At 53.4% G+C, this 27781-nt stretch overlaps 1 protein-coding gene and 1 long non-coding RNA gene across 2 annotated transcripts in view; one reads left to right on the top strand and one right to left on the bottom strand.

The window, feature by feature from the left end:
• Window positions 1-27781, bottom strand: part of LOC308465851 — a 204064-nt gene that overhangs the window by 150884 nt on the left and 25399 nt on the right. The window lies entirely within an intron of this gene.
• Window positions 898-27781, top strand: DCAF8 (DDB1 and CUL4 associated factor 8). Its single transcript, XM_080986022.1, has 14 exons — window positions 898-1047; window positions 5695-5770; window positions 12164-12234; window positions 15173-15858; window positions 17093-17233; window positions 18737-18831; window positions 19956-20066; window positions 21574-21646; window positions 22638-22695; window positions 23025-23132; window positions 23978-24108; window positions 25025-25144; window positions 26103-26219; window positions 26499-27781. Exons 3-14 carry the CDS (start codon window positions 12186-12188, stop codon window positions 26616-26618), a joined length of 1809 nt encoding a protein of 602 aa, XP_080842148.1. The 5' UTR covers window positions 898-1047; window positions 5695-5770; window positions 12164-12185; the 3' UTR covers window positions 26619-27781.

Genomic DNA, 27781 nt, shown 5'->3' with positions numbered 1-27781 from the left:
GGAGCTGGTAAACAGCCGCCCTGAACACAGGGAAGACCTGTGCCTCCATGGACAGCTGTGAGTCCAGAATGACTCCCCGGCTGCGCATCTGGTCCTTCAGGGGCACAGTTACCCCATTCAGGACCAGGGAGTCCTCCATACCTGCCCGCCTCCTGTCCCCCAGAAACAGTACTTCTGTCTTGTCAGGATTCAACCTCAATCTGTTAGCCGCCATCCATCCTCCAGCCGCCTCCAGGCACTCAGACAGGACCTTCACCGTCTTCACTGGTTCTGATTTGAAAGAGAGGCAGAGCGCTCTTCTCCTGCTCCCCATAAGTATCTGGTTGATCATAGTAAGAACAAAATGCTGGACTAGATGCCCCCCTCCCTTTGGTTTGATTCACCAGCCAGGCTGCTGTGTCTCCATGGACAGCTGTGAACTCATGGATATTCTGGGAAGCTGAATGCGGGGCAAATGACAGAAGGGCCTCCTTGAGGCGGGACAGAGTGGAACTGCGGAACTCTCTGCCACAGGAAGCAAGCTGGAAGCCTTGAAAGGAGGCCTGGAACCTAGAAATAAAAATGGGGGAGCCTGATCGTGGTGGTGCTTGAACAACAACAACATATTATACGATATAATAAAACAATACGATATTTTTTGATTACTGCTTTTATTGTTATTGAGGAGCTGCCGCTCTGCGCGCGCCTCTCTATGGCCCCCCTTCCCTCCCCCTAGAGCCCTTCTGCGCGCTCCTCTCGGCGGCTCTCCCCTCCCAACCCGGAAGCACTTCCCTCGCGCGTGCGCGTTCCCCTCCCCTCCCTCCCCCCGCCCGCCTCCTTCGGGGTCGGTTGCCCGGGAAGTGTCGCAAGGTGTCGTGGTCGGGGGGCCGTAAAGCGCAGAAAGGGAAAAAAACACCCAGCGCTGCTCGGGGTCGGCGGCGGCGGCGGCGTCCGGGGAGCATCGGCGGCTGGGCGGCCCCATGGCGGCAGCGGCGGCGCCGGAGGTGGCGGCGGCGGCCCCCCGGCCTGGAGGCGGCGGCGGAGGGGGAGGCGGAGCGGCCTCCAGAGGTGAGGGGGGTCGGGCGCTTGCTCCCCCCCCCCCGAGAAGGCCCAGGAGGGGGAAGGGAAGGAAGGGCAGAAAACGGGGGGGGGGTCCTGCTCCCCTCCCCCCCTAGAAAATACCCTGCAAAAAGGAGGAGGGCTGTTTGTTTGTTTATGGTGTCGCCCCCCCGTCTCCTTTCACCCCCCCAGAAGGACCAGGGCCTCCCCTGAAGCGGGAAGGGAAGGAAGGGCAGAAAACGGGGGGCCCGTCCCCTCCCCCCTCCTTCGCCATAGAAGATGCCCTGCAGAAAGGAGGAGGGTGGCTGGTTGGTTGGTTGGTTTATGGTGTCGCCCCCCCCCCAAGTGGGTTGAGAAAACGCCCCTCCGGGGGGGGGAAGAAGCGGGGTGGGGGAGGGGAGGCGGCGTTTTTCAGGAAGAGCCCCTCCCCCCAAGAGGAGGGGGGAGGGGCCGGGGGGGTCGAAAAGGGGCTCCCCCCTCTCTAGATCTCTCTTCTTCGGAGTTGCCCCCCCCCCCCCGCGTGGCCCTGGGGTTCCCTCGGGGCGCCTCGCCTTCTCTTGCCTCGCTTCCCCGCTTCTTCTGGCCTCTCCCCCCTTTGCCCCCGTTCCTGCTTCGCCTCTTCATCCCGGCTTGTGCTTATTTCTGGCATTTGCCCATTCTCGCCGTGGTCGCTGCTATTATTCACTTGCCCTTAAGGTCACAACAATTAAAACACAATAATGTTAAGAACAGGTTGCAGCCGCTTCCAGTCGCCAAAATGAGGCGGAGCCTAAAAATATACATTTCTTTTTCTAAGCAGGGCCAGTCTCTCTCTTCATCCGCCCTCGTAACTTTATCTCAGTTTATGTTCAGTTTCTGTTGTGTATTTATATCCATATTTATTCACTGATATCTATGTTTATCTATGTCACCTCCCTCTGTTTATCTCTGTTAGTTTCTGTTTAAAAAATTCCTTCCAGTAGCACCTTAGAGACCAGCTAAGTTTGTTCTTGGTGTGAGCTTTTGTGTGCATGCACACTTCTTCAGATACACTGAAACAGAAGTCACTAGACCCTTATATATAGTGGGAGGGTGGGGAGGGGTGTTACTCAGAAGGGGGGTGGGAATGGGTGATTGGCTGATAGGTGTGGTAAACCTGTTGAGTGGCCAAAAATAGCTTTATCATGTATAATGAGATAAGAATCCAATGTCTCTATTCAAACCAGGTCTCTCCATGATTTTAAGTTTGGTAATAAGTTGCAATTCAGCAGCTTCTCTTTCCAGTCTATTTCTGAAATTCTTTTGTAGCCATGTTGGTCTGCCGTAGTCGAAACAAAATAAAAAAAATTCCTTCCAGTGGTTCCTTAGAGACCAACTAAGTTTGTTCTTGGTATGAGCTTTCATGTGCAGGCACACTTCTTCAGATACACATGTGCAGGCACACGAAAGCTCATACCAAGAACAAACTTAGTTGGTCTCTAAGGTGCTATTGGAAGGAATTTTTTTAACCTGTAACTAGTTTCTGTTTATCTGTTCATCTGTCGTCTTTATCTGTACTTATCTTCCTATATGTAATCTCTATCATTTTAGCTAAAGCTGTCCATTTATATTTTATCTTTCTGCCAGCTACATCATTTCTCTATATTTATCATATGTTTATATTTACCTTTTTTAGCTATTCATATTTAATTGTATTTCTCTTTAGCTTAAGTCTGTTTACATTATTTTTTCCTATCTTATCTTTTTTATTCGTTCATTACACTTTTGTCCTCCAGGGAGCTCAGGAGCTCCCTGTTTTATTTTGACAACAACCCTGTGAGTTAGGTTAGGCCCAGAGAGGAGAGACTAGTCCAAAGTTCATGGGTGAGAGTTCTGGCTGAACAGGGATTTGAAGCAGATGAATGGGCATGGCTAACTTAGATCCATTAGTTCAGTGGTTCCCAGTTAGCTAAGTACTGAGGACCCCTTGTTTTTCAAAAGCCAATCCGTGGATCCCCCTGCTTCTGAAATTTTTGATATCTCTAGGTAGTTTTTGTTACGCCTTGGACTCCTTGGTGGGTTACGTGGACCCCCACCCCGGGGCCTGCAGACCACCAATTGGGAACCACTGTTCTCGTTAAATACAACTCAGAGCTTTCTCAGCCCAATGCTGTTTTTTTATTAATACATCAGCACCTCAGTTTTCTTCCAAGAAGTCCAAAGTAGAAAATATGGTTCTCCCTATTTTTCCTCCCCTCACAACAACCTGGTGAGGTAGGTGACCAGCTGTGAGAGAGATTCCTTCAAATCTTGGACTCCAGTGAAATCCACAATATGGTTCTCAACTTCATGGAAGTTATGAAAATGCATAATTTAGGATTGAATATATTTAGTGATGTGTACATGGATATGAAATAATTAGGAGCACATTTGTTTGCGATTTGCCATCTTTTCTGCTTCTGTGTGTATATCTGTATATGTGTGAGTGGAGAGAGAGAGAGAGAGAGAATGCACACACAGAGATCTGCACACATAAACAGATTTATATCCCACTTTTAAGGGTGAGAAAACTTTCTTATACAATGACTTATAAAACAAGAGTTTGAAGCAGCAGTGTACAAAGTCTGAAGGCAATAGTTGTTGGTCCATAAGAAGAATTTCCCAGTCCACACCTGGGCAGGATCTTGATCAGGACCAAACCAAAATGTCACAAAAAGCAGACAAGTGGTTGAGTTAACCAGAATGGAGACTGACTGTTAAATGAAACGGAGGAGCTGAAGGTGGGTGGGAGGGGAAGAAAAAATTAAATGGAATTATTCAGGATCTTGAGGTCTGCACTCGAGATTCATCCTCCGGGTGGTGATTGCAGACTGAATGAGGCTCATGGTTCTTCCTTGCAGGCATCAGGCTGCCCCCAAATCTCATTGCGGGATGGAGAAACCATGGCTGGGTCCCCCTGTTTAAAACAAAGCCCCAACATTTATCCACATCTGTCTCTATCAGTATTATAGATAGATTGTGTGTGTGTGTGTGTGTGTGTGTGTGTGTGTACACACACACACACACACACACACACACACGTAAAATTGAGAGAGCTGCCCATTGGTGTGTATAAAATAATTTTTTATTTAAGTAACTTATGTCTTATTGCTGCCAGAGGAATCTTCAAACCCCTTTTTCATACTATGTTTTGAGTTACAAAGACGTTTTTCTGGTATGAGAGGTATAGTATAATCCTTACCATGATGCCAGTCAAACGAAGTGGCAGGAAAGTTTTGGGTCCGGATGAAATGTTAGTGACATTGTTTATTTATTACGTTTCTATCCCACCTCCTTCCCTCCAAGGAGCTCAAGGGCTCTCCTCCCCATTTTATCCTCACAACAACCCTGTGAGGTGGGTCAGGCTGAAAGGCAGGGTCTGGCCCCAAGGCCAGCCAGTGGGACGCTGTATGAACTGTATCATCACGTCTTGTCTTTCTCTGACTGCACTTCTTTGTAAAGCTCAATTATGGATACAATAAAAAGCATACACACATACACACTATAATATAGATAAAACAATTATATATCTAAATAAGTTGTGTGGCACCCTGGCACCAAATGGTGCCATCTGTTAGGAGGTCTCTGGCTCCTTCCACTGGAGGGCCAGTCCAACGTTCCCCTGTGAAGCCCAGAACGTATTTTCATGCTGATTTACTTTGGTTGCTGGGACTTGCATGCCTCTTTTTTTCCTTTCGCATGCTGCTTCAATATTTTTTTGGGATGCCAAGCAGACTATTAATATTTCTGAAATACCATTTATTTTAAGAATAAACAAATGTGCATCTCAAATGATTTGGAAGGCAGTAAATTTCCAGTCTTTTCAGTGGGGCCTTTAGTTCATTTGAACCAAACCGTTTCGTGCAGATAAATAGTATTAACAAGGCAAACGATTTATATGGTCTGAAGAGAAACCAGAGTATTAATAATATATTTTTATTATTTATAACCTGCCCATCTGATTGGGTTACTCCAGCCACTCTTACATAAGTGAGCGTTGATACTTAAACATTCATGTTTTTGCTTGCACATGCTTGTATATAAAAACTGTGTGTTTGCGTCTGTTGCTTTTAAGAAAGGGAAAAGTTCAAAGCAATGCAACGGTGAAACCAAGTCTCAAGAAAGTGAGGGAAGAGGGAGCAAGAGAATCCGTTATCTGCTACCCCAAACTTATTAGTGCATGGGCAAAATAAACTGAGATAAATTAGGTGTGGCTGTAAATTTGTTGATCCTTAAGGTGCCACAAGACTCGTTCTAACCATATGTGTGAATTTCACTCCCTGTAACTTTCTCCTCATGTCTTTATTTGCAAAATGAGCTCCCACAGCCGCTTTTGATCCCTGTAGCAACAGGGGCGCTAAGGGGCATCATCGGTGGCCCATCAACTGCCTGAGCCTTGAAAGTCATAGAATCAAAGAATTGTAGTTTTTGAAGGAGCCCAAAGAGCCATTTAGTCCAACCTCCTGCAGTACAGGAGGAGTCTTCCAGCTGAGAGAGGCAACGCCACACAAATAAATGTGTGACTGTTTACCTGTTTCTCCACCAGCCACCCTTAACCCTGATACTAAAAAGATCCTTTGCACTAATGTGGAGACCTTTCAGGAAAAGCAGGATTGAAACCGCCCCACTTCAAATTCCATCTTCTGCTTTCTCCCCCAGTCTGACGTCAGTTCTACAGCACCAGTTCCCAGAGAGCTCCTGGATCTACTCTGCTTGAAAAGGGAGTCGGGGAAAGGTAAGTTTCTGCCTTGAGGTTCCTTAGTCCCTGCCCAAAAGTACAGAGCAGTGAGCAGAACTTTTGGGTGTCCAGTGCTGCTGGGGGGTGGCCTGGCATCCCTCCCAGATAAGTGTGTCCTTCAGGAGAAGCCCCATTGCTGATCAGTCCAACTTATTTCAAGTTAAACGCTTAGAAAATTGGGAGCGTTCATCTTGTGTTGGAATGGAAATACAGCCTTAATCGATGCGGAGGCCTTTGTCCAGTGACTACCACCGAATGAGGGGTGTGCGTTGTTGTTCAGTGTTTCATTGGTGATGCTGCTCTTACCAGATCCTGCGTCAGTAGAGTTGTATGCACGTAAGAAGAGCCTGCTGGTTCAGGCCAATGACCGTCTAGTCCAGCATCTTGTAATCACAGCAGCCAATCAGATGCCTCAGGGGGAAACCCAGAGGCAGGATTGGAGCACAAGAGCATTCTCAGTTGGTATTCAGAAGGACTACTGCCTCCGACTGTGGAGGCTGGACGCAGCCGTTGTGGCTAGCAGCCATTGATAGCCCTCTCCTCTTCCTCCTCCTCTGTGAATTTGTCCTGCCCTGTTTTAAAGCCATCCAGGGTGCATGGTGCATGGTTTCTGTAATCTGCTAATTCTGTGGATGTTGAATTCTGTGATGTTTTGCTAGGGTTCCTCCCTATTTTGCTTATTTTTTATGATTTTTTTTATGATAATCTTTATTGTCATTGTCCCATACAGAACAACAAAATTGAAAAAATCTACATCAGACATTCAAAAACCAACAAGCCTGCTATCCCAGCCTGTTTAGCCCCCTAAAAACTCTGATACCCCATAAATAAATACAGTATACTCCCATAGGGACTCCTTACACTGCATTTAAAACCAAAATCGCATTTGGATAGAAACTGTTTCTCAGGCGGCTGGTCCTAGTCTTTATAACCCTGGACCTTCTTCCAGAAGGCAGAAGCTGAAAGAGATCATTTCCGGGGTGAGCACTGTCCTGCGCGATCTCTGCAGCTTTCTTATGGCACCTGGAAGCGTACATTTGATCCAAGGCATTTATATCCCAGTCTTCAGCAAAAGGGGTTCTCAGAGTGAATTACAAATACTGGTGATAAGATGGTCCCTGTCCTCGGGCTTGTGGTCTAAAATTCACAAAAGGAAAAGGAAATTGGAGCGAAGAGGGGGGGGGAAGCAAACTCCGGTACTATTATTTAGAGCATGGATAGGGAACCTCAGGCTCAGGGACCCCCCAGACCTCTCTGTTCAGCCCCTGGGACTCTGCCCTCACTGACCTGTGCTTTGCACCCTCCTTGAGGGTCTTTGCCTTGCTGAAATATGCCCTGGGCCTCTGGTAATGCCTCTCATTTGCCTGCATGGAGGGTCGAGTCGGGTGTGTGTGTAGAAAGTCTTTTGACGATTGCTCATAGCCGAGTAAGATGATCTTCCATGAAAATGGTCTTAACGGTGAATCCATACGTGACAGTGGAGGCCAATTCTGGATCCATACATCCTTCCACAGTGGGGGCATAGGTTTCTGGGTGGGAGTTGATCACGGTGAGGGTTTGCTAAAGGTCAATTTGCATTTGTTGCTCCGCCCACTTTTGCTTCTGACCCTGCCCACTTCTGGCCCCCAGAAGGTTCCCTAGAAGGGAATGCGGCCCCTGGGCTGAGAATGTTCCCCATCCCTGCGATGACCATCTCTGTCTCTCTTTCCCTCTCCTGCTGCCTGGTGGAGGTGAATTTCAGGCTGCTACGTCCCCTAGTAGGGGGGCTTTGAATCCCACCTGCCCTTGATTCTGGGGTTGAGCACAGGGGACGGCCCTGACTCCACCTGGGGAATTACCCCTGGAGGGGAGCGTGGCTTTGGCCTCGGCTGCCTTGTGTGATGCTTCCCTCCTCCCCGGTTTCCTTCAGCTCAGGCCAGGGCTCCTGGCTGGGCCTTTTTAATTCTTCCAGCAGCCAAAAGCCCTCGGAGCGGCTGGTGACCTTGAGTGGCCGCCCTCCTCCTGCCTGTTCCCTCCCTTATCTGCTTATGAGCAGTTCTGGGGCCCAGCCAGGATGTCTCACGGCCTCAGCCGGGCTGCCTCCACCTCCTCTAATCGCTCCCTGCGCAAGCCATAGCTTCCCTTTCCCCCGCTTTCCTCTGGGCTTTCCCTTGGCACTTCTTCAGAGTGAAGCTGTCCAGGGTCCCAGCTTCCCCAGTCTCTGTGGGGATTGGCCGACTGGCTCCACTGATCCCGCCCCCTCCCAGACAAACAGAGGGAGGGGCAAAGGAGGAGCTGCAGGTCAGCTCAAAAGGGTCCCGGGTCTTCGGATGCTGTGACTTTGGATTAGTTTCAGTTGAAACCAAGGGCCAGTTCCTCTTGTCGGTGACATTAATCCTCCCCCCAAGTGTATGTTGCTCCACATGGCTCTTCACCAGGGAAGGTGGAAGCTGGGGTTCCTGCATGGCAGGGGGTGGACTAAATGAACCGGGGGGGGGGGGGCTCAACTCTATGCTTGCTTGGCCTTCCTCTGTGCTGCCTCTTTGTCACCTGCCCTCCAGCCAGCAACTCTGATGCCTGTCTTACTTTCATCTCCATGTGACAGCCGGGCCTGTAGAAGAGGGTGAATCAGCCAGATAATAGCTACTTTCTCTAGCAATTAGGCCAGCAGGAGCCTCTTCAGAGCCAGGCGATACCTCCTGCCCTTTGTCGTCTTCTTGAGCCCAAGTGACTTCCCTTAGACCTCACTCTGAACTTCCTTCCCCACAGTGTTAAAGAAACGGCTGAAGGCTACCCACCACGGGGTCTCCAGAGTTTATGGCCAGGCACCAAAGAGCTGGGCTGCTCCCTCTGTCTGCTCTCGATCGCTGGTGGGCCTCTTATTTCAGAAAACAAGCAAGAAATCCCCCATGCCTTGTAGCTTAACTTAGCGCTTCTCCTGCCAGCTATGGATTTACTTAGCTGGCAAATGCAGGAGCGTTCTTTGTACATGAGCGGGATGAAATCCAATACAGTGGTTCCTCCGGTTGCGGACGGGATCCGTTCTGGAGGTCCGGCCAGATCCTGAGGTTTCCACAACTGAAGGACCGCTTCTGCGCATGCACACACGGCAAAACGCTGTAAAATACTTTCGGGTTTGCCGCTTGCGTATCCCAGAGGGTTACGTAAGCGGAGGTACTACTGTATATAATAAACACAGCACCAGCGGTGTTGCCTCTTCATAAACCAGGATGGCAATGAAAGAATGAAAGCTGGCTGTTTTCGGATGCATGCTTGAAGTCTCGGGCGAAGGACGTCTGTGTCTGGGGCCAGCAAGATATAGGAGAGAGCTGCTGCTTTGGGGTTTCTTTTGGCGGACGGTGCATGGCAAGGTGCCACCTCTGGTCATTCAGATGTTGGGGGGAGAGGGGGCATTGGAGGCAGATTGTAACGCTCCTCAGGTCGGCTCATGCAGAGGTCCCAGGTAGCCAGGCTCATAGCGGCTTAGGGCTCTCCAGGTAACAACCGGCACTTCTAGTTGTGCCTTGGAGCTCAGAGCGCCTGGCCTTGAGGAGCTGCTTGTTTGAACTACTTCTCGGAAACTGCAGGAAGGGAAAGTGCTCTTGTCCCCGGGTCCTGCTTTTGTGAGGCATCTGGTTAGGCCAGGGGTTGGCAACCCGCGGCTCTGGAGCCGCATGTGGCTCCCAGTTTTTTTTTCTTCGGAAACGGGTCCAAGTGGCTCTTTTTGTCTTAAAGGTTGCAGACCCCTGGGTTAGACACTGGGCTAGGTGTCGTCGTCTGTCCCCCCTGCCTGATCCAGCAGCCAGGCTCTTCGGGTGCTTATATGGAACCTCCAGGTCCAGGTGTAGGCTATCTGGATTCCTAGGGTGCGAGGGGCATTTGCCCATTGAGAGAACAGGAGCCTGGACTAGGGAGGCCTCCTTGGCCTGATCCTGCAGCCCGGCCCTTCTGACATTCTTGCGTTGTCATGTGCCGGTGGGGAGGAGAAGTTCTTGCCTTCAACCTCTTCTCAGGCAGTTCCTGCAAGTTGTGGAGTTGGCCACAGGTAATAATAATAGTAATAACAGTAATAAAAAAATTATTTATACGCCACCCTCCCCAGCCAAGACCGGGCTCAGGGCGGCTAACAACCGATATAAAACAAATTGATTGAAATACAACTTAAAAACAAGATTAACATACAGCATTAAAACATTAAAATGCAGCCTCATTTCAATGGAAACTCAAATCAGAAACGTTTTTTGGGGGATGAAAATGTCAAATCTTCACCAAGGCCAACTATCCAGACTGGTCCTACATGGGCCAGAAAAAAAGCCAGGGAAGTCCCTAAATAGGAGTTCCGTCACAGAAGGAGAAATGAAAAAGGAAAGAGGGGGAGGGGATTAAGTTGATTCCAAGGCAAAGGCCAGGCAGAACAACTCTGTCTTACAGGCCCTGCGGAAAGAAATCAGATCCTGCAGGACCCTGGTCTCATGAGGCAGAGCGTTCCACCAGGCCGGGGCCAGTGTTGAAAAGGCCCTGGCTCTGGTTGAGGCTAATCTAACTTCCTTAGGGCCCGGGACCTCTAGGGTGTTGCTATTTATGGACCTTAAGGTCCTCCGCTGGGCATACCGGGAGGGGTACCCCCCCACAACACCTTCCCTGCAGAACGCCCCCAGATAAGGAACTGGGGCCTGTGCTCCTTTTGGGGAGCGCTGGAACAGTGCCAGGCCTGTGCCTTTCACTCTGTGTGCCTCTCCGTGCAGATGGCGCCTGGCACTTGGTCTGCACCACCAGAGCCTCTGTTGAAGGAAGATGAGATGGGCGGCTGTGATGACTCACCTGACCCCCTGCTCTGTGGGAAACAGCTGCGGGGGGGTGGGGGGTGCAGGAGGAGGAGGTGGTGGTGGCACCGGGCCTGCCCTCTGCCTTGCTGCCTCCCAGGCTCTGTCATCTCTGTGCTAATGCAAAAGTGACAGCTGACGGGGTGCAAAGAGGCACTTTCAGGGGAGGCGCATGAGCTCAGAGCAGATTCGCTTTGCCGGAAGACGGTCCCAGAGTCAGCCGCCACTGGCACCTCCAGGTGGCACCAGGGGAGACCCAGGGCAGTCCTTGTGGGTCAGCACAGGAAGTCCTGAGCAAGGCGGGTCAAGGGCCTGACTCCATTTCCAATGTTTTCCAAACACACATCTTAGGTATTCAAAGTCTTGAATGAGGAAGGAAGCTTCAGAGCAGTCAGTGGACCCAAAATGTTTTTAGGCCGAAACCTCCTTGGCCCATAAACTCACCCCCAGTATACCCCCTGCCCTAAAGTATTATTCAGAGTATTGGTTTGCATAACCTGTTAAGGAAGGTAACGGCACAATAAAAACAGTCACAATTTGTTGAAAATCTAGTTGAAACTGACGTAATTGATTCACAAAAACGTATGGACTTCATCCAGTAATTTCAGCTTTTCAAAGTCCAAAAGTCATTTGCCCCTCTAGCCCCTCTTAGTGCCCCCTAGGCAATCCCACTGCCCCCCCCCCCGAGGGAGGAGCCACCCTCTCCCACTTTGGGAACTTCTGGCCTGGAGCTTCCATGTTTCTATTGCTGAGAGAACCGGAGTGTGAGAAGGCTTCTGGGAGGGAGAAGTTTTGCTGACCCAGCCAGGGAGCTTGGAGTGGCACCCCAGGGGCGCTGGAGGGGGGCGGTTGGCTGCCCCACAACGTAGGAGGAAACGAGCTCATCAGAGAAATAGCGGGAGAGTGTGTGTGTGTGCCGAGGGAGCGTCCCACTCCAAGAGGCTTGGAGGCCCCCTTCGTCCTTTGCATTCCGTGCCAGACAGAGTGACCGTTGGGGAAGGGCAGTTGGGCCCAGGGTCTCGGGGGGGGGGGGGGGCTTCAGGAGGAATGGCTGCAATGTCACGGCTCCTGCTGGCTTCCTCACGTTCGCAACCGTTGCTCCAGCTTTTCAGCTAGTCAGTTCTTCCCCGCTAAGCAGGCGTACTCCTGAGGGTGCTTTAGGAAGGCCCGAGGTGAAGTTCTTGGTGGGCCAGTTGATTTAGGGGATGCCCTGGCCCCAAACAACGCCCAAGCACTTTCGAGGCCACCCTTGGGCCTTCGGATCGGGGCCTGGGAACGAATGGGGAGCTGGGGCCCTCGTTTTGGCCAGGGAGCCTTGCACAGATCATGGCCCCCAACTGGAGGGAGGAGAGGCTTCATATCCTCCTTGGGGCCATGGATCAGCCTGCCTCTGGGGTCCTGCTCTGCTCCATTGGGGGCCAGCACCCCTTAGCCTTGCCTGGGGGGCAGTTTCAGCAGGCTGTGCCCCTCTCTCCTCCCAGCAGAGGCTGGACCCCATGTAGAGCAGCTTCCTCCACACAGTTGGGTCCCCTTTGTTGGCTCCGATGTTTACAGCCTCCTCCTTTTCTCTCTTTACCGAACCTCTCAGGGCGAATTCACGAGAAAACGCAATGTCAGACGCAGGAAGTAGCACGGATGGGAAAACAGATTTACCCAACGGTAAGAGGAGGAGGGTGGAGGGACTACAGAAACTTAAATTGGCCTGAGTTCTTGGTGTGCTTTTTTCCAGTGGCTTCCAGCCACGTCTCTTTGGACTTGCGGGTCCCTGAATTGCAAGACCCACAACTTGCACGTGGGCTAGATTCCCACAAACCTTCCTGACACAGGCCTGGAGTGCCTCCTGCATGTGTGTCTCTGACACAGGAGAGGATCCCTCTCGCCCGCCTTGTCCAGTGAGCTCAGGATTCCCTGCAGCTTGACCAGAGAGAGGTTCTGAGCTCGTGTTTCAGGCCGTTGTGGATGCAGAGTCGCCAGGAGAAGTCAGAGCCGCAAAGGCTGGGGTGGAAGAAGAAAAGCCCTCCCTTTTGGTTTGGCACATGCCCACTCCTGAGCGCAGTGTCCAGGCCTGGGCAGTGCAACATGATCTCTTTGGCTCTGGGTTTTGAAACCCAAGTTGTGTGGCGACGGCGGCAGCAACTCCTGAGCTGAGTCCCTGGAGAGCTGCTGAATCTGGCTCCACAGTGGAGGGGGTGAATGCAATAGGTGCGTGTGCCCCCCTCACCGAACCTGTGGGTCTCGTTGCTCATCCTCCCCATTTCTAAACCCACCCCAAGCAGCTCTGTCGCATTATCTGCCCCTCCAGCTGACCTGGGGCACAGTCTGGCCTCTTCCCTGGAATTGTGGCATGCAGCAACCCTCTGTCTCTAGAGCTCCATTTGCTGCCATCCCGTCCACAAATCATAGAATTTTAGAGGTGGAAGGGACCCCTGGAGGTCATCCAGTCCAACCCCCCTGCAATGCTGGAGAATCCCTGGCAGGTGCCCCCTCCCCAGCCTCTGCTTCAAAACCCCCAACGAAGGAGACTCTGCCACCTTTCGAGGGAGTCCTTTCCACTATCAAGCAGAAAGTTCTTCCTAGCGTTGAGTCGGAATCTCCTTTCTGGTTTCCTCCCCTGGAGCAGCAGAAAACAAGCTTGTCTTCCCTGGGCCAGCCCTCCAGAGAGTTGTAGATGGCTCCCATGCCACTCTCAGCCTTCCCTTCTCCACGCTAAACATCCCCAACTCCCTCAGCCGCTCCTCACGAGGCTTCATCATCATGCCGTCTCCCAAGGCCTTGTCGCCAGACCCTTCATCATCTCAGTCATCCTCCTCTGCCCACCTTCCAGCAAACATGACAAGAGTTTCATGTGGCTCTTCCTCTTGCCTTGGGGAAGGGCAGTCATAGCTCCTCTGCAGGGCACCTGCTTGGCATGCAGAAGGTCCTGGGTTCAGTCCTGCTGGGGCTGGGGAAGACCCCCTGCCTTAAGCCCCAGAGAGCCATTGCTGGCTTCCAGTGTAGAGAACAGTGAGCTAGGTGGAGCCCAGGGACCCCGACTCAGTTTAAGGCAGCGTCAGCCAAGTCAGGGCGAAGGGGAATGTTTATTTTCTGAGGGAAGCTTCAGAGCTCAACAGCAAAGCACTTGCTCTCAGTCCTCTTTGGCTGGGAAAGTTCTCCTCGCTTAGAACCCCAGCGAGCCATTGCTGCCTGTCAGGACGGAGAGTCCTGAGCTGGCCAGACCCGACCGGGTGCACGAGGCGGCCTTGCTCTGCTCTTGAGTGTCAGCCCCAGCAGAGTTCATGCCGAGCGGATGGAGCCTGGCGGCACAGAGGGCAAGCAAGCAGAGCGGCATGACGCGTCTTGGGTGGGCGGGAAGAGTGTTGGCAGCTCTGCGGATCCAGCTGGCAGCGAGGGAGTGGATCCATCCTCCCTCAGCAGCTTTCCCCCACAGCCGGAGCAAAGGGGAAGGTTTTTGAGTTAGCCGCCCCCCCCCCCGGCACATTCTGGGTTGCAGCTCAGCCCCTTCTGACCGACTTGAGGAGCTGGGGCTCTGACTCAGCCCAGACGGCGTGGAGATGACTCCCTCTTTCAAACAAACAATGATTTATCGATTGCCTTCGAAACCGCCCTCTCAATTGACACAGAAGGTAACGGAAAACAGCTTAAGATGTTTAAAACAAGACTAGCAAGTGGATAGTCATGACAAAGACCCATTTATCCTGCGAGGAAAGCCTCTTGGGGCAAAAAGTGGGCACCTAGGCAGGGCTGTTGTGGCACAGAACGGGGGCAGTCACCCTCAAGGCCCTGCTCTTCTGAGCTACTGGCTGAAGGAGCTTCTGAGATCTCCAGGGTTTGGAGGAGAAACTCACCCACAGACTGCCCTGATTTGTGGTGTGGATAAGGGATCAGGCAGTCTCAGATGACCTGGTGCTGGGCTGTATAAGGCCTCATGCGTTACTACCGGCACCTTGAATTTGGCCCGTTAGACGAACGGCACCCAGGGCAAGTCCCACAAGTCAGGTGTCAAATGCTGGCAGTTGCTTTTCAGTTGTGACCCCTGGACCAACCCTGAGGGTAGCCCCACCTTAGAGACATGGCCGTAATCCAGTGCAGTTCCTTTGGAGTTTTCCTGCATTGTTGGGGGTTGGGCTAGATGACCATGGGGGGTCCCTACAGGACCTGCAGTTCTGTGAGTATCCACAGATATCAAGCTGGTGCGGTTTTCTCCAGGCTGAGGCAGAGAGGGGTAGGCAGGATGCCAGAAAAAGAACTGTTGGTGCATCTTGAGCGGATGTGAGAGCGATGTGGCTGTCGCATCTGTCACCCCACTGATCGCCAGGGTTGATTCGGCTGATCTGGCGGGTGCCCCCTCCCTCCCTCCTGAAGCCGTGCGCTTGGTGGAAGAGGAGGCCATCCCCGATAGAAGGAGTGTTTTCAAGGGTATGCAATTGCTGCTTCTTGAGCCATCCCCTTGTAGTTTGATAAACCTCTGCGTTGTTGGGGGCGGTCCCAGACTTGTGCTGCCTGGAGCAGTCTAGCAGGGGCTCCGATGGGAACGGAAACCTGGGGTGGGGAAGGCGCTTTCCTGCGGCCTCACCAGCTGCCTCTCTTCCCTGCACAGGAAGCTTATCCAGCAGCCCGGAGGAGATGTCTGGCGCCACGGAGGGCCACGAGACGTCCTCGGGGGTGGAGGTCGAGGCTTCCGACCTGAGCCTGAGCCTCACGGGGGACGAGGTGGGGCCCAACCGCACCTACACGGAGAGCTCGGCGGAGGAGAAGGACTCGGACAGCATGGACGACACGGGCCACTACTCCATCAACGAGATGAACCGCACCTACGACCGCTCCCACTCGGAAGAGGAGGAGGAGGAGGAAGAGGAGGAGGAGGAGGAAGAAGAGGTGGAGGCGGCCGAGGCCCAGCGGTCCCGCCGGCGAGCCCAGCGCAAGCGTCCCAACCGGGACCGGGACTCCTCGGACGATGAGCGGGCCCTGGAGGACTGGGTGGCCTCGGAGACGACGGGGCTGCCTCGGCCGCGCTGGCGGGCAGTGCAGGCGCTGCGGGAGAGGGCTCTGGGCTCCTGCGCCCGCTTCGTCCACGAGGCCTGTGGCGCCCAGGTCTTTGTGCAGCGCTTCCGGCTCCAGTATGGGCTGGAGGGCCACACGGGCTGCGTCAACACCTTGCACTTTAACCAGCGCGGCACCTGGCTGGCCAGCGGGAGCGACGACCTCAAGGTGGTGGTCTGGGACTGGGTGCGGAGGCAGCCGGTGCTGGAATTTGAGAGCGGCCACAAGAGCAACGTCTTCCAGGTGAGGGGGGCTCCTTCGCCCAGCCTTGTGGTTCGTTGGTTACAGCACAAAGCAAATAATTCATAGTATCGTAATAGTGAAAGGAGGGACGTGGGTGGCGCTGTGGGTTAAACCACAGAGCCTAGGACTTGCCGATCAGAAGGTTAGCGGTTTGAATCCCCGCGACGGAGTGAGCTCCCGTTGCTCGGTCTCTGCTCCTGCCCACCTAGCAGTTCGAAAGCATGCCAGTGCAAGTAGATAAATAGGTACCGCTCTGGCGGGAAGGTAAACGGTGTTTCCGTGCGCTGCTCTGGTTCGCCAGAAGCGGCTTAGTCATTCTGGCCACATGACCCGGAAGCTGTACGCCGGCTCCCTCAGCCAGTAAAACGAGATGAGCGCCGCAACCCCAGAGTCGGTCACGACTGGACCTAATGGTCAGGGGTCCCTTTACCTTTACCTAATAGTGAAAGGGGGAGTAGGCAATTTGAAAGGCCATAGATGGATTAGCAGCTCAAGACCTGGGTGAAGAGGAATGTTTTCGCCTGGTGCTGGAGCCACTGCAGGAAAGGCCCTGTGCTCATGTTGCCACCCTCTGGACCTCTCATGTCAATATGGGGAGATGCAGTCCATGACGTATTGGGGTCCTGAGTCTCACAAGGCTTTATAGGTCAAAACCAGCACTTTGAATTGAGCCCGTAAACTTAACAGGCACCCTTTGCAGTTGGCCAACATGGGCGTTGCATGCTCAGACCGCCTTGTAAGCAACCTGGCCACCAAATTCTGCAGCAGTCAAAGTTTACAAACCGTCTTCAGAGGCAGCACCATATGCAACTCCCGTGACGTTCACGGAGCCCTGTGCTCTTCGGTAGGGCAGGGCTCAATCCGACTGTGGCCCACGGGGCCCCTTCCTTTGTCAGCCAGTACTTCCAGGCGTTTGGGCTGCTGATTGGTGGGTTTTGGGAGAGGGGGTGGGCCCACACTCCTGCTAGGGGCCTTTCCTGTTCTAGCAGCTGCTCCTGGGCAGGCCTTTAGCTCCTCCTCCCTGGGTGTCACTCAAAGCCTGGGAAACCAAACTCCCCGCCCCCCTTCTGCATCTCTCCTCTGCCGTGCTTCCTGTGACCAGGAAGGACCCCTTGCTGGCTGGAGGGGGGGGGGGAGTCACTCTGGGGTCATTTTGTGTGCGGAGGAGGGGAGGGTCTCCTTGTCCATCAGCTGCAGTCTCAGGGCCTCCTCTTTCTTTCTCCTGCCCTGCCAGGCCAAGTTCCTCCCCAACAGCGGGGACTCCACCCTCGCCATGTGCGCCCGGGACGGCCAGGTCCGCGTAGCCGAGCTCTCCGCCACCCAGTGCTGCAAGACCACCAAGCGGGTGGCCCAGCACAAGGGGGCGTCGCACAAGGTGAGTGGGCCGGCTGGGGCGGAGGGAGGCCGGGCAGCGGGCTTCTAGTCCTGGGGGAGGGGGCACAGAAAGCGAGAGGGCGAGAGCTTGGGCCCATCTGTACACTTTGCTTTCCTAAGGGGTGGTGGGGAAGGTTTGACCCAGTAGAATTGATCTGAAAGCCATCTATCACGGATGCTTTAGTTGAGATTTCCCGCCTCGCATGAGGTTGGGGTCCCTTCCATCTCTCCAATTCTGTGAGCCTTGGAAAAAGTCCCTTAGAGACGAAAGAGGAAGTGGGAAAGAACAGCACCCCTCCATCTTCCTCTTTCAGCTCTCTCCAGTGTTTGATGCGGGGCTCATGAGCAAGGGAGCAGCGATGTGGGGTGCTATGGGGCCTCACTGATGCCAGGGGAAATTCTCGAAGGTGCCATTTTGCGCAGGAGCCCCAAATAATCAGGCCCTGCCTGGTGTCAGCGGCGCTGAGGGCTGGGAAGTGATGCAGTCCATCCTTGCAAAAGGGCTTCAGGGATGTTTATATAGCTCGGAGGGGGATTTCCCCCGCTTTATTTATTTTTCTTTATTTCATAAACATTTGTACACCGCTTGATTGTAAAAAAAAGGCCTCAAAGCGGTTTGCAAAAAGATGAAACCATAAAATAAAAAGAATTGCAGCAGTACAACTTGCAAAAGTTGAAATACTTAAACAGGGTTAAATTTCTAATCACCTGGTGGGCTTGTCTGAACAGAATGCTTTTAGCAGGCCCTGAAAAGAGGATGGTGAATGTGCTTGCTTGGCATCAATAGGCAGGGAGTTCCAAAGGGCAGGTTCTGCCACACTAAACGATGGACTTCTTACAAACGTGGTGTTGGTATTATGTGGCACGCCTGGTAGTGCCATTTCTGTCGATGGAAGCTCTTGTGTGGGCACGTGGGGTGATCTTGCAGGTAAACTGGTCCCAGGTTGTCTTTATTGACTGGTAGTATCACCTTGAACTTGACCTGGTAGGAGATCTCAGAGCACGGGCAGTGCATGCTGGAAAGGCCTCACCCTGTCAGCAATCGTGTCGCAGCACCCTGCACTAGCTGCAGCTTCCAGGTCAAGTGCAAGGGAAGCCCCACAAAGAGTGCCTTGCAGTAATCCAGTCCGGAAGTGACCGGTGCGTGAACTGGGGTGGCCAGGCTTTCCTGGTCAGGAATGGCCGTAGCTGCCAGCTGCAGTTGGTCAAAGGCACTTCTGGCCACCGAGGCTGCCTGATCCTCCAGGGACAGCGCCGGGTCCAGAAGCTCCCCAAACTGCAAGGCTGCTCCAATTTCTCAGACCCGGGAGCTGCTCACCCACACTGCCTCCATCTTGCTAGGAAGTCTTTGGCCCTTGAGTTGCTCTGGCCTGGCAGCTTCTTGGGGATCGGCTGCTGGGCAGCGGGTCCCAAGGGAGTGTTGTCTGAGGGCACACAAGGGGTGATGGGGGGAGGCCTTGCTGCAGTTCCCTCCCTCAAAACAGCCCATCTCTCTCTCTCTCAGTTGGCCCTCGAGCCAGACTCCCCCTGCACTTTCCTCTCGGCTGGCGAAGACGCCGTGGTCTTCACCATTGACCTGAGACAAGACCGGCCAGCTTCGTAAGTGTGTGGGGCCCCCTCTCGTTGCTCTAACTCTTGGCCTGCTCCCCCCAGTAGTTCTCCTGCCCCCTTCTCTACTTTATCCCCAGCCCCCCTTGTTCCACACTCCCTCTCTAGATCAGTCCACCCAACCTCTTCCTGCTCTCTGGAGCCACGGTTTGGGCTCCTCTTTCTTAAAGGTGGGCTGGTTTCATTTCAATAAGTTGTCCAGATGTGGAGCGCACCCCCCCGGCCGCTCCGCCCCTCTCCTGTGGTTTTTTTCTTTAATTGTCTCAGCTTTCATTGCTCCCATTGAGACTGGGGCCAGATCCTCCATGTCCTGCGTCTCTTTAGGGATGCTCTTCTCTGGGGTGGGGGGATTTGGGTTCAGATTCCCCCCCCTCCAGGCTGCCGAGCATTTGGGGTGGCAGCTGTTTTCCTCCCGCTCTGCCTTCCTGGCTCCACTGAAGGGCCCCCCTCCCTGGTTCTCTTCCTTGAAGCCCGGAGCCAAGAAGCAACTCCTTGCCACTTTTGAGCAGGACACGGCTGGGTCCTTTGGGGTCTCCATGCTGGAGCCTGAAGGGGCGGGTGGTTTTTCTCCATCGGGACTCATAAGCTGTGGGGGGAGGTGTGTGTGTGTGTGTGTGTGTGTGTGTGTGTACCATATTTTTTGCTCTATAAGATGCACCAGACCATAAGACGCACCTAGTTTTTGGAGGAGGAAAACAAGAAAAAAAAGATATTCTGAATCCCAGAAGCCAGAACAGCAAGAGGGATCGCTACGCAGTGAAAGCAGCAACCCCTCTCACTGTTCTGGCTTCTGGGATAGCTGCGCAGCCTGCATTCGCTCAATAAGATGCACACACATTCCCCCTTACGTACTAGGAGGGGAAAAGTGCGGCTTATAGAGCGAAAAATACGGTATCTAGCCTTCTATCTCTATATCTCACCTTCTTCTAAGGAGCTCAAGGTGACAGAGCTTATTTCTCCCCGAAACAACCCTGTGAGGTAGCTTCTGCTGAGAGGCAGTGAGTGGCCCAAGGTCATAGTCTCTCCCAGCTCCTGGCGAGGAGGGGGGTGAGGAGGCTCTTTCCACTGAGGGGAATTCAAGCCCCCTCCCCTCTCTTTCTGGTTTGCATCCTCAGGAAGCTGGTTGTGACGAAAGAGAAGGAGAAGAAGGTTGGCCTCTACACCATCTACGTGAACCCGGCCAACACCCACCACTTTGCTGTCGGGGGCAGAGACGAGTATGTCAGGTGAGACCCCTCCCGCCTGGCGACATCTCAGGGACCACTGAGCCCGCCCCCCGTCTCCCAGAACCCCGCAGTTCAAGTGAAGGCAGGGGAGGCTGTTGTCCTGGCTGGCGTTGGGGTGAGGCATTGACCCACTTTGGGGTTCTGGGGGCCTGTGGGGTTGAGGGGAGGGAAGCATCTTATTGGCTGGTTGTTGGGTCCATTGTGCCCCCCTCTTGGGCACCCGCGTCTCCCTCCTCCCGTGCCCCCTGCGGACATCTCCCCAATGTGCAAAGGGATAATAATTTATTATAGTAATTTTATTATTTATACGTCACTCATCTGACTGGGTTGCCCCAGACACTCTGGGTGGCTTCCATCGCATATACAGTGGACGCTTGGGTTGCGAGCAGGATCCATGCTGGATGCACGTTTGCAACCCGCAGCAGCACGTCTGCGCACACGCGGGGTGCGATTCAGTGCTTCTGCACATGTGCAAAGTGTGATTTAGCACTTCTGCGCATGCGCGGCCGCCGAAACCCGGACGTAATCCGTTGCGGTACTTCCGGGTTTTGGTGGGTGCATAACCCAAAAAAACGCAACCTGAAGCGGCTGTAACCTGAGGTATGAGTGTAAAAAACATAATGAAACATCAGTCGTTAAAAACCTCCCGATACAGTCCTGCCTTATTTGCTTTTAAATAAAGAAATTGAAATGGCAGGCCTTTCCTTGCTCTGGGCGGGTGCCTGGATGTTGCTCTCAGCCACCTGCCCACTGCGATGTGACCTTGGGGTAACAGGCGTGAGCAAGGGAAGCCAGCAGCAGCCCTGAGCAACTTACAGGCAACAGCCCCAGTGGCACCCATGAGTCTCTCTCTCCCCCTCTCCCCGGGCGCCTTCCCTATTAGGTGGGTGGCTCCCCACACAACACGATTTCAGTTATGCGCACGGGGGCATGGAACATAACCCCTGCGTAAGTAGGGGACGCGTGTAGAAGTAAACGAGGCTGCTGCTTTGCATAGTGTCTTCTTAAAACTGCAGTAATATCCAAGGCAACACAATGACTAAGTACAACAATGCGATGTCAATATAAATTCTTTATATAATCTATACAGAACATTAAACAGTATGAAATATATGAAACATGCCCTCTCTGCAAAACCAAATAAAGAATCTGACCCATTGCTTCTTTCAGAGACTTGCATAGTCTACAAAGACTTTCAGAGACTTATAAGACTTATGTTTATTTGGTTCTATGTTTTCAAGAGAACCCATCAAGAGTGCATATTTTGTGACTTTCGGAGATTTATAAGATTTCTGTTTATTTGGTTTTGCAGAGAGTGCATGTTTCATATATTTCATACTGTTTAATCTTCTGTATAGATTATATAAAGAGTTTATATTGACCTGGCATTGTTGTACTTGGTCATCGTGTTGCCTTGGATATCACTGATAATTGTTTGCAACACAATTGTTTGCTTACTTCTTAAAACTGCAAGCTGACCCCCTTTTCCCTTCTGGCGTTTCCCCAGGGTCTACGACCAGCGGAAGATCAATGAGAACGAGAACAACGGTGTGCTGAAGAAGTTCTGCCCTCACCACCTGGTAAGGGCCTTCCTGGGGTCCATGTTCCTTCTTCCCTGCCAGGGTCTTTGCCCTTCGTCCCCCAGCCCTGCGGTGGTTCTTCAAGGAGCACACAAAGAGCCTGGCTTATGGATCAGGCCAAGGGGGACCCGCCCAGTCCAGCCTCCTGTCCTCCCAGTGCCAAAATGCTCCAAACAGCTTAGCAATCTGGACAGACTGCCCCTGGCGCTGGAGGTTCCATAAGAACGCAAGAAGCGCCTGGCTGCTGAATCTGATCAGCCCACCTAGTCCAGCCTCGTGTCGTCACAGGGGCTGGCTAGATGCCCCCAAGGAAACCCCCCCCCCCGAGCGAGTGGGATGCTGGATTGTTAGGGGCCGCCTCTCTCTGAAATCTTGGCCTGCCTGCCCCAAGTGCAAAAGCTGCCTCTGTGCTCAGCCCACGTGGCTCTTTGGCATAAGAGCCATAAATAGCAACACTCTAGAGGTCCTGGGCCCTAAGGAGGTGGAACGCTCTGTCTCCTGAGACCAGGGCCCTGCGGGATCTGATTTTTTTCCGCAGGGCCTGCAAGACAGAGTTGTTCCGCCTGGACTTTGGCTTGGAATCAACTTGATCCCCTTCCCCTCTTTCCTTTTTCCTTTCTCCTTCTGTGATGGAACTCCTATTTGGGGACTTCCCTGCCTTTTTTCCTGGTCCATGTAGGACCAGTCTGGATAGTTGGCCTTGGTGAAGATTTGACGTTTTCATCCCCAAAAAAGTTTTTGATTTGAGTTTCTACTGAAATGAGGCTGCATTTTAATGTTTTATTTTAATCCTGTTTTTAAGTTGTATTTTAATCAATTGTTTTTACACCTGGTGTTAGCCGCCCTGAGCCCTGTCTTGGCTGGGGAGGGTGGGGTATAAATAAATTATTATTATTATTATTATTATTATTATTATTATTATTATCTGGGGCTGGAGGTCTTTGGGAAGGTGCTCTGCTGAGCTTTCCTCTGCTCCCCGATTCCTCCGTAGGTGAACAGCGATTCAAAAGCCAACATCACTTGTTTGGTCTACAGCCACGATGGGTCAGGTACGTGGGGCATAGGGGGAGCTCTCTGGGGGGGGAGTCGGCCACCAAGCTAGGAGGGCTCCTCTTCTGTTGTGTTGGGTGCCAGGACAGCCCTTGACCAGGAGAGCCTGGGAGAGGCACCTTCCAGGGTGTCACAGACAAGGAAGTGCAACAGAGGGAGGGAGGGGGTTGCCCTGTCCCAGTGCCCCCCTCCCTGGTGAAGGCTGGGAGGTTGTGATGTCTTAGAATCTGCTGGCCAGCCTCTCCCCCCCCCCCCAGGCCAAAGAAAGCTCTCCCCTCCTGCCATTTCCCAGATGCAGCTGAGCTTTCCCCAATGTGTCTTGTTGCAGAGCTTGTGGCCAGCTACAACGACGAGGACATCTATCTCTTCAACGCGTCCCACAGCGACGGAGCCGAGTACCTGAAGAGATACAAGGGGCATCGGAACAACGCCACAGGTGCAGGAGCAGCCTCCTCCCCCCCCCCCCGGCCACCCCTGGCAGGGGGAAATGCCCCCTGACCTTGATGGCCTGAGGGGCTGGCAGAGCGCCTGGCCTAGCCTCGCTCAAACCCCAGGCGCTTTTGCTAATGTTGAAAACTTCCAAGAAGGGACAGGTCTGATCTAGATATATATATGTAGGCAGGCAGTAGGCTCACAACTTACATGAGGGTTATATTCCGGGGGGCTGCATGCAAAGGGGAAATCGCACAAAGTCGGGACGACCCAGAATGCCCCACATCTCTGTGTGACTATCGCTACCTGGGTAGATTGAGGCTTTTGAAAGGCTGTGGGTGGCTCCCATGAAATCTCACGTGGCCCCTTCCAACGGGTCCCCCCCTCCCCATTTATTTCCCCTCCACCCACGCAAAGCTGCAGTTTCATAAGTAAATCACATGTGAGTTGTAGTGTTCCTGTAAATGTAATTATAAATGCATTCTCTGGCCAAAATGAGATTGATTTTGCCAGAGACCAAGCAGATAAGCAAGTGAGGAAGGGATTCCAAAGTCGTCGTCGTCGTCCCCCAGCATCACCCCCACACTCCCCAATCACCCCCTGCCCCTGTTCTCTCCCCACATGGCCCCCTTGATGGCCGCAGGGCCCAGAGTCACAGCTTCCACGGCGCCCCCTGAGCAAGGGAAACTTGCTCCTCTGGGAAAGGAGGGAAGGAAGGGAAGTGCAAGGGGGAGGCAGGGTCTCCTGGTCCCCCTAGTGCAGGGGGGCTGCTGTTCTCTTGCCAGGAGGTGGCGCTGGGGGGGCAGCGGTTTTGCTGGGCACTCACCCAGACCACTTCTCTGCCTGCAGTGAAGGGCGTCAACTTCTACGGCCCCAAGAGCGAGTTTGTGGTGAGCGGCAGCGACTGCGGGCACATCTTCCTGTGGGAGAAGTCGTCCTGCCAGGTGGTGCAGTTCATGGAAGGCGACCGAGGAGGCGTGGTGAGGGGCGTGGCTGGCCGGAGGGCTGCTTGGACTTGGAGGGGGGCACAGCTGGACAGGCTTGGTTAAGGGGGTGGGTAGAATTCAGGGGGCGGCAACCAGAAGGCCTGTCCTGTTGGCTCCTGGAAGAAATGGGCGCAGAGCCTGTCAGCATCGCCCTTGAGCCAGTGCCACCAACTGGACTCATCCACTTCAGCCCCGACTGGGCTAGGCGAGCTGGGTAGCACTTCCAGAGACCACCTTCTGCACAGGAACAGGTCAAAGTGCTGTGGACTCACAGCTTGGAGTTGTGAGCACCGGATTCACTTCCACAAGAAGACAGCAGCACAGCAGAGTACAGCAGAGCATAAACGACTCGGAGAGCAGCTCTGTAGAATATCTTCTTTATTCTATCTACAACTATAATACACAACTATATACAGAGCTAAATGAGGTCTAAACGAAAATGCTGAACTGCACTGAGTGTCTGCAGCTGCTCTTAGCAGCAACCTTATCTATACACACGATCTCTAACACTCAGTCTCTCTCTCTCCGGCACACTGACTGACTGACTGCCTGACTGACTGATGTTAGGCTGGAGCAGAATAAGTAGAGAGCAGAACACCGCCCCTCCTCTCTGGAAAATCACCAGACTCATCAGCAGATTCTTGGATATGGGAGGGGTGAAATCTCCTCAGAGCCCACCTCTTTCCTGAAGCAAATCTGCCATCCCTCCTTATCCTTGGGGGGGGGGGGGACACAACACACCATCTTTTCTGCCTCCCCCAGCATGTTTACTTTGGGAGGGGCAGGAATGCAGGCCGTGGGACAGAGCAGCGACTCCTCTTCTACCTTCTTGCCCTCTCAGCTGTTTCTGGGGTGACCCAGAGCCATAACTCCGCTCCAGAAAAAAAAAGGTTTTTGGATATTCTTTCAGGTCAACTGCCTGGAGCCCCACCCTCACCTCCCAGTCTTGGCCACCAGCGGTTTGGATCACGACGTCAAGGTCTGGGCCCCGACGGCGGAGGTGCCCACCCAGCTCACCGGCTTGAAGGAGGTGAGGGCCGCCTTCTCAGCCCCATGGAGACTCAAGGGGCCCCTGCTGGCCAAGACCCTCTCTCCTCCGCCCTGCAGTCTGGGGGAAGCTAGCATGGCGGGTGGGATGGGGGCTTCCAGTTTTGGTTGGACTCCCAGGGGGGCCAGGGGTGAGGGTGATGGTGGATGTCGGAGGAGACCATATAACACCAGTCCTGAAAGACCTACATTGGCTCCCAGTATGTTTCTGAGCACAATTCAAAGTGTTGGTGCTGACCTTTAAAGCCCTAAATGGCCTCGGTCCAGTATCCCTGAAGGAGCGTCTCCACCCGCATCGTTCTACCCGGACACTGAGGTCCAGCTCTGAGGGCCTTCTGGCAGTTCCCTCCCTGCGAGAAGTGAAGTTACAGGGAACCAGGCAGAGGGCCTTCTTGGTGGTGGCGCCTGCCCTGTGGAACGCCCTCCCACCAGATGTCAAGGAAATAAACAACCATCTGACTTTTAGAAGACATCTGAAGGCAGCCCTGTTTAGAGAAGCTTTTAATGTTTGATGTTTTATCATATTCTTAATATTATTAATACTCTGTTGGGAACCGCCCATAGTGGCTGGGGAAGCCCAGCCAGATGGGTGGGGTATAAATAATAAAGGATGCTGATGCTGATGATGTCCGGAGGACCACAGACGCTGGCTGGGAAGGAGGTGGCTTGGGTTGTCCTTCCACGCCTCTCTGGGAGGCTTCCTGTGGCTTCCTGCGCTTGTGGGAAGCTCATCAGTACTGGAGCCAGTGGCCATTCAATGAAGCGGAGGGTTGGAAGGTGCAGGACAGATAAAAGGCCGTCCCTCTTCACTAGACGGGCCACTGAGTCAGCAGGGGCATCTAGTCCAACCCCGTGCAGTGCAGCAGTCTTAGGTTCCGAATGGGCCCTGGGCAGCCTAGTGACCGTCTCTTCCTCCTCCTCGTCCTCCTCCTCCTCCTCAGGTGATAAAGAAGAACAAGCGAGAGCGGGATGAGGACAGCCTGCACCACACAGACATGTACGAGAGCCACCTGCTCTGGTTCCTGATGCACCACTTCCGACAGAGGCGGCACCACCGGGTAGGGCGGACGGGCCAGGCTGAACTGGGGGGGGGGGCAGGGGGGGAGGATGGTGTGTTGGAAGACCGGGAACGGGGGGTCTTGAAGATCACCCCATGGGGGTTTTGGTCGGTTGGGAGGGCGTGGGGCTACCGAGTTAAAGCCCGTCCCTGAATGACACAGCCGTGGGTGAGCCTGTTTTGGCGATGGGCTGATCCTGAGTGCGCTGAGCCCCCTCTGCTCTCCCCCCCCTCCAATATGGGACATGGTCACAGCCCCCTACTCTTCCCTTTCCCCCAGCGCCGAAGAGATCCAGGCACAGGGGCGACGGACAGCGACTCGGACGAATCCCCCAGCTCCTCTGACACGTCGGACGATGACGAGGAAGGCCCGGATCGGGTGCAGTGCATGCCTTCTTGAGACCCCCCTCCGAGGATGAGGAAAAGGTGGGGGCGTGAAGAGTGTGCAGACTTGAATCGGCAACAAGATGCCCACCACTTTGAATTGCCATCTATTCCCCCTCCCTGCTTTTTACTGAAACACCAAGGAAAGGCCCCCCTGCCCCCCGCCCTCCTTGTCGCTGGCCCTCCCCCAGGGGCAACCTGCTTGGCATTAATTGCACTTGGACTTTGCTTGAGGGGGGCAGATGAGGGGGGGGCACACATGGGACGCCCTGGGGTTCCCTTCTGCTCTCCCCCTCCTCTCTCTGCCTCGGTTTTGGCATGGGGAAGAGGGAGGCCTGCCCCCTTCCACCCCCTCATTTCCCCAGAGGCATGGGGTGGGGGGAGTGGGAGGGAAGGGGCTTGGTTGCCCCCCCCCCCCCCCGCCATTCCCTGTGAAGCTTCCTTTTGAGTGAGCTGAGTTCGGGTTCTGCCTCCCTCCTCCTTTCCTTTCAGATGTTGGTGTGAGCCCCAAAGGGGGCATTTTTTTGGAGGTTTTGTGCTTTTTTCTCCCGCCCCCCCCACTCCCGTTTTTGAGGAGCGCCCTTGCTTGCCTGCTTTCAGGATGAGCAAACTTGGACTCTTTGCTTTATTTCTGATTACATTTTCTTTTTTTAGAGGGGGGGGGCGTTCTTCTCCCTCCGCCTCCTGTTTTTTGTGTTCTTCCTTCAGCAGAGTTCTAGCGGCATGAAGAGCTCCCTTTTGCAGTCTAGACCTTGCCTTGGCCCCCTCGGACGCCCCTTCGCCCAACCTTTTCAGAGAGTAAAGGGTTTTTTTGTTTTTGTTTAAGAGAGGTTTAAATGCAGAGAAGAGACATGGGGCTGATTCCCCTCCCCCTTTTGCGGTGGGGAGGGGGGCTCATTCGTGCCCTGCGGAGGGAGAGGGGTTCTCGTGGGATCCCCTCCATTTGCCCGAAGGTTCTTTGTGTTTCATTTCCCCCGCTCCCCTTCCCTTTAAAAAATAATCTTATTTGTTTTCGAAAACAACTGCCCTTCCCCCCCTCCCATCGCTGTTTAGAGGCCTAATTTTATATGTATTAAACAAGACAAGAACCAAATTAAAACTTGGATGTTATCAAGTTAAAATTATTGTAAAAGTTTAAATATATATATTATATAAATGCAATAAAAGAATTGAGAGACA

The sequence above is a fragment of the Podarcis pityusensis genome (assembly GCF_964106645.2).
Source record: "Podarcis pityusensis genome assembly, chromosome: 16".
In the NCBI taxonomy this organism is placed as follows: Eukaryota; Metazoa; Chordata; class Lepidosauria; order Squamata; family Lacertidae; genus Podarcis; species Podarcis pityusensis.
The sequence above is the reverse complement of the archived record's forward strand: the minus strand, read 5'-3'. Positions and strand labels throughout refer to the sequence as shown.

Excerpts from the sequence above, each read along its gene's own strand:
- DCAF8 (XM_080986022.1), top strand. The coding sequence starts at position 12,186 with ATGTCAGACGCAGGAAGTAGCACGGATGGGAAAACAGATTTACCCAAC. Across the intron at positions 15,859-17,092 it reads ACAAGAGCAACGTCTTCCAG|GCCAAGTTCCTCCCCAACAG; the intron begins GTGAGGGGGGCT and ends CTGCCCTGCCAG. Across the intron at positions 26,220-26,498 it reads GACAGAGGCGGCACCACCGG|CGCCGAAGAGATCCAGGCAC; the intron begins GTAGGGCGGACG and ends CCTTTCCCCCAG.